At 38.5% G+C, this 13,533-nt stretch overlaps 1 protein-coding gene across 2 annotated transcripts; it reads left to right on the top strand.

The window, feature by feature from the left end:
• Positions 1-8,421: 8,421 nt before the first annotated feature.
• On the top strand, positions 8,422-12,318 carry LOC110658313 (putative UDP-glucuronate:xylan alpha-glucuronosyltransferase 3). 2 transcript variants are annotated; one of them, XM_021815865.2, is made up of 4 exons: positions 8,422-8,677; positions 9,353-9,562; positions 10,055-10,692; positions 11,132-12,318. In XM_021815865.2, exons 1-4 carry the CDS (start codon positions 8,622-8,624, stop codon positions 12,163-12,165), a joined length of 1,938 nt encoding a protein of 645 aa, XP_021671557.2. In that variant the 5' UTR covers positions 8,422-8,621; the 3' UTR covers positions 12,166-12,318. The 2 variants fall into 2 exon arrangements, with proteins under 2 accessions (XP_021671557.2, XP_021671558.2); XM_021815866.2 differs by lacking the exon at positions 9,353-9,562 and having other exon boundaries at positions 8,445-8,677.
• Positions 12,319-13,533: the final 1,215 nt, after the last annotated feature.

Raw genomic sequence — 13,533 nt, 5'->3', positions numbered from 1 at the left:
GAGTATGTTTCAGGTGTGGCCAACCAGGTCACTTTGCTAGGGAATGCCCCGTGTTCAGCGAGCCACAGATGGGGTCACAGGGTTCTGTTGCAAATGTTCCTCTTCAGTTGTATCCGGGTGCTTCCAAAGATATCGTAATCGCTCATACAACAGGGCCGAGGATAAGGGGGACGTGGATTTGGAGGCAGATCAGGAGGTAGAAGTCAATATCAGGGTTCTGCCACTCAGGGTAGGGGTCAAGCTCGGGTTTTTACCCTCACCCACCAGGATGCTCAGGCTTCCAATGCAGTTGTGGCAGGTATTCTACTAGTCTGTTCCTATGAGGCTCGTGTTTTGATAGATCCGGGTGCTACGCACTCATTTGTCTCCCCTGTGTTTGCCATGAGATTGAGTAGAAACCCTACAACTTTAGAATGCCCTTTGTCGGTAGCTACCCCACTTAGTGGCAACATAGATGTAGATATAGTTTTTCTGGGTAGCCCAGTAGTAGTGGATGGAAAGATTCTCCCAGCAGACGTAGTTCCTCTACCAGTGATAGATTTTGATGTAATCTTGGGGATGGATTGGTTGACAACTCATTATGCCACTTTAGACTGCAGGAACAAAAAGGTGCATTTCCACATACCTGGTGTGGAAGAGTTTAGCTTTGATAGTGACAGGAGCGTGGCTCCATATAATTTGGTGTCAGCAATTAGTGCTAGAAAAATGTTGAGGCATGGATTTCAAGGATATTTGGCATTGGTAAGAGATACATCTGTAGAAGGTGTCAACATGGAAAATGTTCCTGTTGTCAGGGAATTCATGGATGTCTTCCCTAAAGAGCTTCTAGGGTTGCCACCAGAAAGAGGAATAGAGTTCTGCATTGATGTTGTTCCGGGTACAAACCCCGTATCAATGCCACCTTACAGGATGGCACCAGCAGAATTGAAAGAGCTAAAGGAGCAACTACAAGAGCTTTTGGACAAGGGTTTTATACGTCCGAGCACTTCACCCTGGGGTACTCCTGTTCTATTTGTGAGAAAGAAGGATGGGTCATTGAGGTTGTGTATTGACTATAGACATCTGAACAAGGTGACTGTGAAGAATAAGTATCCACTTCCTCGGATCGATGACCTGTTTGATCAGCTCCAAGGGGCTAGATTCTTTTCCAAGATAGACCTGCGATCAGGCTACCATCAATTGAGAATCAGGAATGAGGACGTGTCCAAAACGGCATTCAGGACAAGATATGGTCATTATGAGTTCTTGGTGATGTCTTTTGGACTCACTAATGCATCAGCAGCCTTCATGGACTTGATGAACAGGGTGTTCAAGCCATTTTTAGACCGTTTTGTCATCGTATTCATAGATGACATTCTGGTATACTCTCGGACCGAGGAAGAGCACGTGTGGCACTTGAGAATGGTGTTGCAGACTTTAAGGGAGCACCAGCTATTTGCCAAAATTTCAAAATGTGAATTTTGGCTAGAAAGCATCTCATTCTTGGGACACGTGGTTTCTAGTGAAGGTATTCAAGTGGATCCCAAGAAAATTGAAGTCAGAATCGATTGGCTTAGGCCTACAACAGTCACTGAGGTGCGAAGTTTTCTGGGTCTAGCTGGCTACTATAGGCGTTTTGTACAAGATTTTTCCAGGATCGCGGCTCCCCTAACTAAGTTGACTTGGAAGAACGTTCCATTCATATGGACAGATGACTGTGAGAAGAGTTTCCAGACACTTAAGGAGTGTCTAACCACTGCCCCTGTGTTGACACTACCAATGAGTGGTGAAGGATACACCGTGTATTGTGACACCTCCAGAGTTGGCCTAGGGTGTGTTTTGATGCATAATGAAAAAGTAGTGGCTTATGCTTCAAGACAGTTGAAGAGGCATGAGCAAAACTACCCCACCCATGATTTGGAAATGGCGGCTGTAGTCTTTGCACTAAAAATCTGGAGACACTACCTGTATGGTGAAGTGTGCGAGATATACACCGACCACAAGAGTTTGAAGTACATCTTCCAACAGAGGGATTTAAACTTGAGACAGAGAAGATGGATGGAGCTTCTGAAAGACTATGATTGCACCATCCAGTACCACCCTGGGAAGGCCAATGTAGTAGCAGATGCTTTGAGCAGAAAATCTTCTGGCAGTTTGGCGCACATTTCAGCAGAGAAAAGACCGTTGATTCGGAAAGTACATGAGTTAATGGATCAAGGTTTAATCCTAGATCTTTCAGATGAGGGGGTATTATTGGCTCATTTTTCAGTGAGGCCAGACTTGCGAGACAGAGTTAGAGTTTCCCAGCACAGAGACCAAAAATTGATGAAAATCATAGAAAGAGTACAGCAAGGTGAAGGTGGTGAGTTCGGGTTTGCCAATGATGGCGCCCTTATGCAAGGTTCTAGGATGTGTGTGCCCGATGTGGACAATCTCAGAAATGAAATCATGCAAGAGGCACACTATGCACTATACAATGTCCACCCAGGTTCCACCAAGATGTACCATGATGTGAAAGATAGCTATTGGTGGAATGGCATGAAGAGAGACATAGCAGACTTTGTGTCCAAGTGCTTGACTTGTCAGAAGGTGAAGTTTGAATACCAGAGACCGTCAGGGAAGTTGCAAGAGCTCCCTATCCCAGAATGGAAGTGGGAAATGATTACTATGGATTTTGTGACTGGGTTGCCTCGTACCACGCGAGGGTATGATTCGATATGGGTAATTGTAGACCGTCTAACCAAATCAGCTCACTTCTTGCCTGTGAAGACTACATATTCTGTTGCACAGTACGCCCGACTCTATATTCGAGAAATCGTCAGATTGCATGGAGTTCCGGCTTCCATAATATCTGACAGAGGGCCCCAGTTCACTTCTCGATTTTGGAGAAAGTTTCAGGAGGCACTTGGCACACAGTTGAACTTCAGTACGGCTTTCCACCCTCAGACAGATGGACAGTCCGAAAGGACAATCCAAACACTGGAAGACATGCTTCACATGAGTGTTTTGGATTTTGGAGGTTAATGGGATGATCAGCTAGCTTTGGTGGAGTTTGCCTACAACAACAGTTACCATTCCAGCATAGGGATGGCACCCTATGAGGCATTATATGGGAGAAAGTGTAGGTCTCCTCTGTGTTGGACGGAAATGGGAGAAGCGAAGGTGCATGATGTAGACCTAGTGCAGTACACTTCAGAGGTAGTTCCTTTAATCAGGGAACGATTGAAAACAGCTTTTAGTAGGCAGAAGAGTTATGCAGACCCCAGACGGAGGGATGTGGAGTTTGCAGTAGGCGACTATGTATTCATCAAGGTTTCTCCAATGAAGGGAGTCATGAGATTTGGAAAGAAGGGCAAGTTGGCACCTCGGTATATCGGACCTTTTGAGGTTACTGATAGAGTTGGAGCAGTTGCTTACCGGTTGGAGCTACCACCCAACCTTTCTCACGTTCATCCCGTATTTCACATCTCCATGCTCAGGAAATACATTCCAGATCTTTCCCATGTACTACAGCCAGATGTAATAGAGCTAAAAGAGAATTTGACATTTGAGGAGCAACCTGTAGCCATAGTGGACTATCAAGTGAGACAGCTAAGATCAAAACAGATCCCTATGGTTAAGGTTTTGTGGAGGACTCAGTCAGTGGAAGAGTGCACTGAGTCGAACGGACTTGTAGCAAGTACCCTTATCTGTTCAATGTGTAATCTTGTACTTTATTCTGCCTTGTGTAAAATTCGAGGACGAATTTTCTGTAAGGGGGGAAGAATGTAACACCCCAAAATTTTAAATTTTATTATTTTATGAGTATTATTGATATTTTAATTTTATTAAATTTTAAGAAATTATTTGAGATTTTTTGGATTTTAAAAAAAATCGGGTTCGATTTTCCAGAAATATAAACTTTGATGATTTTTAAAAATTAATTTAAAGACCACATGGCAAAACTAAAAATATATTTGGAGTCTACAAATTTTTTTGAGTTTTCTGGAATTTTTTCGAAATTTTTGGACCTCGTTTTCGGTCCCGAGGCAGAGTAAAAATTCAAAATTTTGTATTTCGAATCGAACCGGCAGAATCGAACCGGACCGGATCGGACCGGTCGAATCGGACCGGCTCCCTCCCCTTCTTCTTTTTCTCCCGCGCGCGTCTCCTCCTCCTTCTCTCTTTCTCCCGTTTTCTCTCTCCTCCCGCCCCAGCTCACCAGCGCGCCGCCCCACCTCTTTCCCCCGGCCGGCCGCCGCCTCAAACGGCCAGAAAACGCGCGCGAACCCCCTCCCTTGCGCGGGCGACTTTTCGACTTCCCAGCCAAAATCGGGCCGATCCAGCCACCAATCGGACCGGGTCTTGTGTCTAAACTCATTTGCTCATCGAGAGCTTTCCATAGACACCAAGAACACCGAAATCCATCGAGCGGTTTGTCCAATTTTTGCCCGGGAAGTTTTAGCCAATTTTGACTTTCGGGTTAGATTTCTCACAAACCGTGAATCCCACAAAAAAATCGAGAGTACCAGAGCGCTCCACTCGTCGAGAGCTTCGCGGGGACATAAATTTTGAATTTTTCCGACACCGTTTTTTGGTGGGTCCCACGGAACTTCGCAGTGTTTTTTCGAGCATTAAATGAGCTTAGAAAATTCTGAAAAATTTATGTACTAACCCCCGTGTTATGGGCTTCGTGTAGGTATCCTCAATTCGCGGAAATTCGGCGATTGGCCAAGTGAATTTCCGGCCAAATGCACTGCACTGGAAAAGTCTCCGAATTGGACCGAGGTTTTGGCTACCCCCCCATTGTCAGACATCCCGAGCGCGTTCCCGAATTCGGAATCGGCAAAGGTAAACCCGAACCTTGCTTTTTCGTAATTTTCTAGTGCTTAAATAGGATTAAAAATCCATAAAATATTTGTGGTAGCTCAGAAAATTATGATTCTTTTTGTAATAGCCTAATAATATTGCTAAGGACCGCGGGGCAAAGTTTTAGAATTTGTAGAGCTTGTTTGGGTAGTTTTTGCAAAAATGATCAAATATAAGGACTAAATTGAAATTTTACGTATTGTGATGGATGACTGATTTGATGGGCCCAGGAGGGGCTGTGTGATGTGATTGAGTTGTGGATATATGGATTGTGAATATAGAAGTGTGTTTTGAGCCATTTTGCAGGTTGGGTAGGTTCTAGGTATAGGGGAGACTCTGTTGGATTTTCGGCACGAGTTAGGACGTATTTGGTCTTTTCTTGATTGTATTGAGTCATTTGTATTAAATAATTGTAATATAATTGTCAGGTGAGCCGGGACAGCCTTCTTCCTCCGCCCAACCGCCACAGTGACCGTTGTCAAGTCTGTGAGTAAAATATTAATTTTAATTGTAATTTCACTATTATTATATGTTCAAGCATGCCCATGCATCACTTATATGCATATATATATGTAGTTAAACTCTAGGCACGATTTATATTGCATTCATAACTGTTAAAGTGCCATGGATGTTATTGTGGTAATTTGGAGCAGTGTGCGTGCGTTGGCGTGCGTGTGATGTGGTGTGAACTATGGATAGGATGGGTAGACACGGCTTGAGATCTTCGTTGGGACCCGGTCCTTCGGGGTAGTCACGGCTTGAGTTCTTCGCTGGGACCCCGATTTGGTTTATTAAGCGAAAGTCCGGCTTGAGTTCTTCGCTGGCACCAGGTTGGATTTAAGAGAGCTGTATAGGGGATCAGCTCCCATATATTATGATTGATATTACTGGGTGTGTGAGTACTCCAAATTACCTTTTTGCTGTTATGATGTGAATTTATTGCTGATGTTGCATTTCACTCTACAGGGTGCATTAGTTTCAGATAGTTATAGAAATTATCGTTAAAATTGATATTTTACTCTCTGAGTCGAACGATCACTCCTGTTCAATATTTTTTCAGGCTACAGGAGGATTTTATTGTGGTTAACCTGCTTTTCTCCTTCGCAGGTTGTTTATCAATATTTGTGTAATTTTATTTACTCCTAGAATTTCCGCATGTGTTAGAAATATTTAAATGATTCGGTCCGTAATATAAATCATTATGTGGACCTGTAAAATTATTATATGCATGTTTGATGGACTGGATGAGGGAGCTGAGCTCCCATTTATTTTTATGTTGATTTGAGTATGTGGAGGGTGAGCTGAGCTTCCCAATTGATGATATACTTTGTTTACAGGTCGGGTGAGTTAAAAACTCCCCGTTGAAAGGTCCACTTTATGGCCGGACTATGTCCGGTTGAATTCTTGAAATTAGGCCCAAATGGGCCTTAGAGTTGGGTTAATGAATAGTTAGGCTTACTACGGGCCTCGGGGGCTTTAGGCTGGCCCAGGTCCTAGTGCCGGTCTGGCCCATAGATTGGGTCGTGACAGTCCGGCTTGAGTTCTTCGCTAGCACCAGGTTGGATTTAAGAGAGCTGTATAGGGGATCAGCTCCCATATATTATTATTGATATCACTGGGTGTGTGAGTGCTCCAAATTACCTTTTGATGTTATGATGTGAAAATGTTGTCGATGTTGCATTTCACTCTACAGGGTGCATTAGTTTTAGATAGTTATAGAGATTATGGTTAAAATTGATATTTTACTCTCTGAGTCGAACGCTCACTCCTGTTCATTATTTTTTTCAGGCTACAAGAGAATTTTATTGTGGTTAACCTGCTTTTCTCCTTCGTAGGTTGTTTGTCAATATTTGTGTAATTTTATTTACTCCTAGAATTTTCGCATGTGTTATAAGTATTTATTTGATTTTGGTCTGTAATGTTATTATCATGTTGGACCTGTAAACGTATGATGATATGCATGTTTGATGGACTGGATGAGGGAGCCGAGCTCCCATATGTTTTTATGATGATATGAGTATGTGGAGGGTGAGCTGAGCTCCCCAATTGAGTATTTACTGTGTTTACAGGTCGGGTGAGTCAAAAACTCCCCGTTAGTAGGTCCATTTTATGGCCGGACTCTGTCCGGTTGATTTCTTGAAATTGGGCCCAAATGGGTCTTAGAGTTGAGTTAAGTGAATAGTTAGGCTTACTACGGGCCTCGGGGGCTTTAGGCTGGCCCAGATCCTAGTGCCGATCCGGCCCATAGGTTGGGTCGTGACAACTACTGCTTAAAAGAACTAGAGGTTGCCAAGAGTCATTCATAATATTGTAGACACTTGTCGGAGTCATCACCTCGCTCGACCTTCTGGAGTCTATTACTGTTCTCAATTCCAATATGGACAATTGCAGTGAGATTGCTCGACCTTCTGGAGTCCATCATTGTTTTAAATTCCAATATGAACAATTGTAGTGAGATTGATATTTAATATCTTTACATTTTTTTCAATGATATCATGACTTTTATTTTAACAAATTAAATCACTAATTAATTAAAATTTCATAATTATGGCATGTTTACTGATCGTACCTTATGTGAACAAGGAAAAGTGATCTCCAAATTTTCTCATATCTCCAAAGCCATTCTCTCTCTATTGCATACTCTCTTAAAAAAGTAACCTCTTAAATTTGATTAAAATTATTAAAATTGAAAAATTAAATAAAAATGATAAAATTTATCAAAATTACTAAAATTAAAATAATTATAAAATCCATATTTTTTTTTTAACTATTAAACCGACATTTGATAGAAAAAAAGAGAGTCATATTTTAAATTTCTAACTTAGAATAGACACTTAATCACTAAACAGACATTGAAAGATTCTCTCCTTTGATATTAACTTGAAGGCATCCATAAACCACCATTAATAAATATTTATTAACCTTACCTGTCATTTAACAATTCCCTCCTAACCTCTTCGTGCTATAATTATTATAAGTTTGTTTTTATATAAGAATAAGTTTAATAACACTTAAATTAAATATTTATATTTAAATTAATGTATTTAATATATATATATATATATATTTATTTTAATTTATTTAAATGATTTTTAAATTTATTTTCATATAAAATTAAGCTTATATTAAATATAGTTTAATAAAAATTAAAATATTATTTAATAACAAACACTATTAGGAGAGGCACACTCCAATTTTCATTCATAATCATGTATTTTTGACAAGAAAAAAAGGTTCCATTGATGGAGAATTAATAACTAATTCGAAAATTTAAATTAAAATCATAAAAAATTGTTATCATTATCCTTCTTAATCATTATTTATCTATGGACTGTCTAATGACTTAAAAAATAAAATAAAATAAAAGTGATATTTGGCCCAAATGTTATCAAAATGAGCATAATAAACTTCAAGCATATAATTAACAAAATTTAAAGTTCATGTTAAAATTATATAAAAGAAAGACTATATAATTCATAATTTTTTTTATGAGATTAGGCTTAAAATAAATACCATATAATTTTATTAAATTATTTTTTTTTCGAAATAATTTATTAAATTAGAGGGAGTGGTTACTTTGACTTGGATCAAAACCAGCCGCCTATTATCTGTCTTAACTCTTAAACAACACAATTAATCAATTTCCAAATCAACTTATCTTTGATTCTTCTCTCGCAACGCGTCTCCTGGAATAGCGGTTTCCCTTCCAAAATTCAGTTTCCATTTTCCTATGAAAATGAAGTAAATACCACACAGATGCTGCCTTCCTCAAGTGGCTACTGATTCTCGAGAAGATGAGAGGATCCTCCCCTAGTATCGTTGAGCCCAGGCACCGACTCTCTGCTTCAGTGTAAGTCTCTCTCTCTCTCTCTCTCTCTCTCTCTCTCTCTCTCTCTTTCTTGTGTTTTTCCTTGCTTGTACTGTGATCTGATTGACTATAGAATGAGCTCCATGTTCCTGATTTGTGCTCCGCTTGTTATAATTTCACTTCAAATTTAGCTTTGTTGATTGTGTAGTAAGATTCAAACACTCCATTTCACTGAGATCTACTTGTTTTTTTGGTATGATTTTTGTATTCAAAACAGTATAGTTAAAGTTTCGATTCCAGCTTTGGCCGTTTCTTTATTCAGTAATGGCTGCTGGATTCTTTTATGTGATCCATATTAATAACTGATTGTGGAGCGGAAAAGCATTAGTTGAATGTATATGTCGGTCATTGATGTTTTAGTTTCTTCCCAGTTCATTCTGTGATGTGTTCATGCTCAAAATAATTGTCGTGAATTTCTGTGAATTTTTGTGTTTCTATATAATGATGGTGTTTCTGCTAAGCATTTTTCTAGGAATCTAAACTGAGTAGTGGGGAAAATGTGGAAGTTAAGGATTAGTTTCGTATTTCAGTTGTTATATAAAACCTCCTTGTCGCCTTTTTTCAATGATTGCCATTTATCACTTTGGTTTCAGCTTTTTTTAGCTTTCTTTCACTTTTTTTTTTTTTATAAATATTTGGATTGCCTTCTTGCTACAGAGAAGAGACATCCAGAAGAAAGTCCTTTAGAGATAAGGGTCTTAGAGATGTTGAAAAGGCCCTGCAAGTTCCCATCCAATATAGGAATTTGAACTGCAAGATAACTACTCTGAAAATTGTGCTGGTGATCATTGCTTTGGGAACTTTGATCACTTTCTTCCACTCTCCAGCGGTTCATATTGCAGATCACCCTTCTACCTCTGGATCTAGGTATGCTTTATTGCCTATTCTTCTTGGTTTTGCCTGATACTACCAGGTGATAGTTTCCTGTTGGGAGGTTTCTTATTTTGTGCTAATTTTTCATCCTGAAATAGATGTTTCAATTTACATTCCATTTTGCCTTTTGACTCTTGAATTACTTCTTCAACCTGACCATGGTCCTTGCCTTTGAAAGTCTTGTTGCTATTGATTGCTTGAACTTTTCACATTTTTGGTTGGTGGGAGTTTAGTTTTGGTTACAACCAATTACTTATTGCTTTGCCTTCTTTGCACATATGAATGGAGCCTTATTTTTAAGGTTATTGCTTGACCTACAAAGATATTATTTTAATTATTAATGTGTATTGTGGGTAATAAATTATAACAGTGCTTGCTTATCCCTCTTTCCTCAAAATTTGTGAAGTCACACTTAGCCAAAAGGAATAGTGTTGCCATACTGTTATCTTTGTGCAATAACTTGAAGGAAAAATTTATTGCATGCAGGCCAAGTCTTGTAGACCTATGGATAGGAGAGGATGCTGCCTCAGATCCTCGTTATATCTCAACTGCAGACATCGACTGGGACCAGATCTCGGACTTTATTGACAGACTAAATGACAGTGCTGAATATCAGGGCATTGGCTTGTTAAACTTTAATGTGAGTGAGATTGATAATTGGAAGCACCTGTTACCAGATATTGAGCATGTTGTTCTAAACCTTGACCATCTACCAAAAAATGTAACGTGGGAATCCCTGTACCCTGAATGGATAGATGAAGAAGAAGAATTTGAGGTTCCCACTTGTCCTTCAGTGCCCAAACTTAAAGTTCCTGGCAAGCCTCGTATTGATGTCATTGCTGTCAAGCTTCCATGTGACAAGTCAGGAAGATGGTCAAGAGATGTAGCTCGTTTGCACCTGCAGCTTGCAGCAGCAAGTCTTGCTGCTTCTGCTAAAAGTTATCATCCTGTTCATGTGCTTTTGGTGACTGATTGCTTCCCAACCCCAAATCTGTTTACTTGCAAGGAGCTTATTTTTCATGAAGGGAATTTATGGCTGTATCAACCCAACCTTAACGTGTTACGAGAAAAACTACAGCTCCCAGTGGGGTCATGTGAACTTGCAGTTCCTCTCAAGGCTAAAGGTCAGTTTTTAAATCTCTCTCTCCCTCCATATATGTGTGTGTGTGTGTGTGCATGTATTGTTGTTAGTTTTTGTTGTTCCTTCTTAAGTTTGTGCTGCATTGTAAACCAGCTGATCTGATTTTCTCTCCTATTTTTATGTGATTCCAGTTTACTGAAATTAACTATTATTGAGTTTGATTGTTTGGTGCATTAGACATTTACGCCTGCCTATACATAATATATACATTAGCAAGATGGGAGTATTTAAACATTAATGAAATAGATAAGTTAGTGCAACATATTTCTGGTTCAGATGTAAATGTGACCCACCAAGGGATCAAGTCAACTACTCAATCGACTCTCTAATTTTGTCATCCTGAGTGGCTTTAATGATTACTAAATCATTCTCAATGCAAAAACCTAAAAGAAAACTAACCAAATGTAAATGTTTTTTAACAGAGAATTTCTATTCAGAAAGAGCACATAGGGAAGCATATGCAACAATCCTGCACTCTGCACATGTTTATGTGTGTGGGGCGATTGTTGCTGCTCAGAGCATTCGTATGGCAGGTTCAACACGGGATCTTGTAATACTGGTTGATGAAACAATTAGTGATTATCATAGAGGAGGATTAGAGGCTGCAGGCTGGAAAATCCATACAATCCAAAGAATCAGGAACCCGAAAGCTGAAAAGGATGCTTACAATGAATGGAACTATAGTAAATTTCGACTCTGGCAGTTGACAGATTATGACAAGATCATTTTCATTGATGCTGACATGCTTATACTGAGAAATATTGATTTATTGTTTGAGATGCCAGAAATTACTGCTATAGGGAATAATGCTACCCTGTTCAACTCTGGAGTGATGGTGGTTGAACCATCAAATTGTACGTTCCAGCTCTTAATGGATCACATCAATGAGATTGAGTCATACAATGGTGGGGACCAGGGTTATCTGAATGAAATTTTCACATGGTGGCACCGGATTCCTAAACACATGAACTTCCTGAAACACTTTTGGGAAGGTGATGAGGAGGAGAAGAAACAAATGAAAACTCATCTCTTTGGTGCTGATCCTCCAATCCTTTATGTTCTACACTATCTGGGTAATAAACCCTGGATATGCTTCCGGGATTATGATTGCAACTGGAATGTAGACATTTTGCAGGAGTTTGCTAGTGATGTTGCTCACAAAACATGGTGGAAGGTGCATGATGCTATGCCAGAAAACTTGCACAAGTACTGCCTCCTTAGGTCCAAGCAAAAGGCAGCATTGGAGTGGGACCGGAGGCAAGCTGAGAAAGCTAATTACACTGATGGTCATTGGAAAATCAAGATAAAAGACAAACGTTTGAAAACTTGCTTTGAAGATTTCTGCTTCTGGGAGAGTATGTTATGGCACTGGGGTGAAAAGAATTGGACAGACAATGCAACAAGTGTTGCTCCATCGCCTCCTCCTCCTGGTGCTATTACTGCCTCGTCTCTCTAATCTTTGTGATTGGTTATTCTTTCATAATTACAATTTACTTGTGGATGACACAGAATTGAATGAATTGAAAATTGAGCTATGGATTCAGCAACTGTATCAACATATATAGGGTCAATTGCTGTTATTAGAATGTGCATCTTCATTTGTTCTGAACTTTTTCCGATCTGGCAGATAAGGGCATCATAAATTACGGAGTCAAACTACTGGCAAGTATTTGCCACTTACCATCCTGCCCCTCCAACTCTAAATGCTTCAATGCTCATCTGATTGTATTGCTATCTGCTATAACATGTTTTAAAGGATACGAATTGCCTTACCTATAAGGGGAGAATCCTACTTAATTATTTATTTATTCTGTATTTAACCTAACCTAAATTGAATTGAAATTAGGATCTCTGGGTTGGAATTTTTCACTATTATGTCATTTTATTGGAGACTTACTGTTTTGAGTAGCTTAGTATACCTAAAAGGCTTATATTTTGAAAATTGAATGAAGCCAATAAGCCAGTGACTAGATCTATTCAGGGGCCTGAGATCCGGCTCGGTCCGATACCCGCAGACCCAAGCTTGGACAGAGGCAGGCAGCAGCTGTTCTTGCTACTCAAAATACTATATATATTATTAAAAATATTTTAAAATTTTAAATTAAAAAAAAACTAGTAAGAACGCTTGGGAACTAATTCCTATATAAAAAAAAGGACGCTTGGGAAGTATTTGACGTCGTTTTGGAGAATTGCCTATCAACGGCTTCGTTTTGGAAGGATAATTGCCTCCCACTTGAAGTTCGAACGTGACACGCTGCTTAAGGGTTTGTTTGGATGGGTGAGGAAATAATAAATAATGAAAGAATAAGAAAATGTAAAGACAAAAAAGAGTAAAGATATTATAATGAAAAAATTTTTATATTTGAAAAGAAATGAATTAATGAAAAGATTATTATATATTTTACACTTTTAAAAAGAAGTAAATAAATGATAAATTTAAAGGGTACATAGATAAAAATAATTATAATTCTTGTCTTCTTTTTTTATTTATTTTCATAATAATTACTTACTCCTCTTTTATTTTTATTTATTTTTTCCTCACCTCTATCTAATAAAATGATAAGAAAGGATAAAAAATGAGAATGTTAAGGAGAGTTATAATAAAAAAAATATCATATTTAAAAAAAAATAAATTAATAAAAAAATAAAAAAATAATATATATTTTTTATATTTAAAAACAAATAAAAAAACAATAAATTTAAAAAATATAAAAATAAAAATATTCATAATTATTCTCTTTTTCTCCTTAAACAAATTAAAATTTAAGAGATAAAAAAAAAATAAACTTACCCTTACCTTTCTTTATCTTTATCCTAAATTATT

Source organism: Hevea brasiliensis, chromosome 12 (genome assembly GCF_030052815.1).
Source record: "Hevea brasiliensis isolate MT/VB/25A 57/8 chromosome 12, ASM3005281v1, whole genome shotgun sequence".
Classification (NCBI taxonomy): Eukaryota; Viridiplantae; Streptophyta; class Magnoliopsida; order Malpighiales; family Euphorbiaceae; genus Hevea; species Hevea brasiliensis.
The sequence above is the reverse complement of the archived record's forward strand: the minus strand, read 5'-3'. Positions and strand labels throughout refer to the sequence as shown.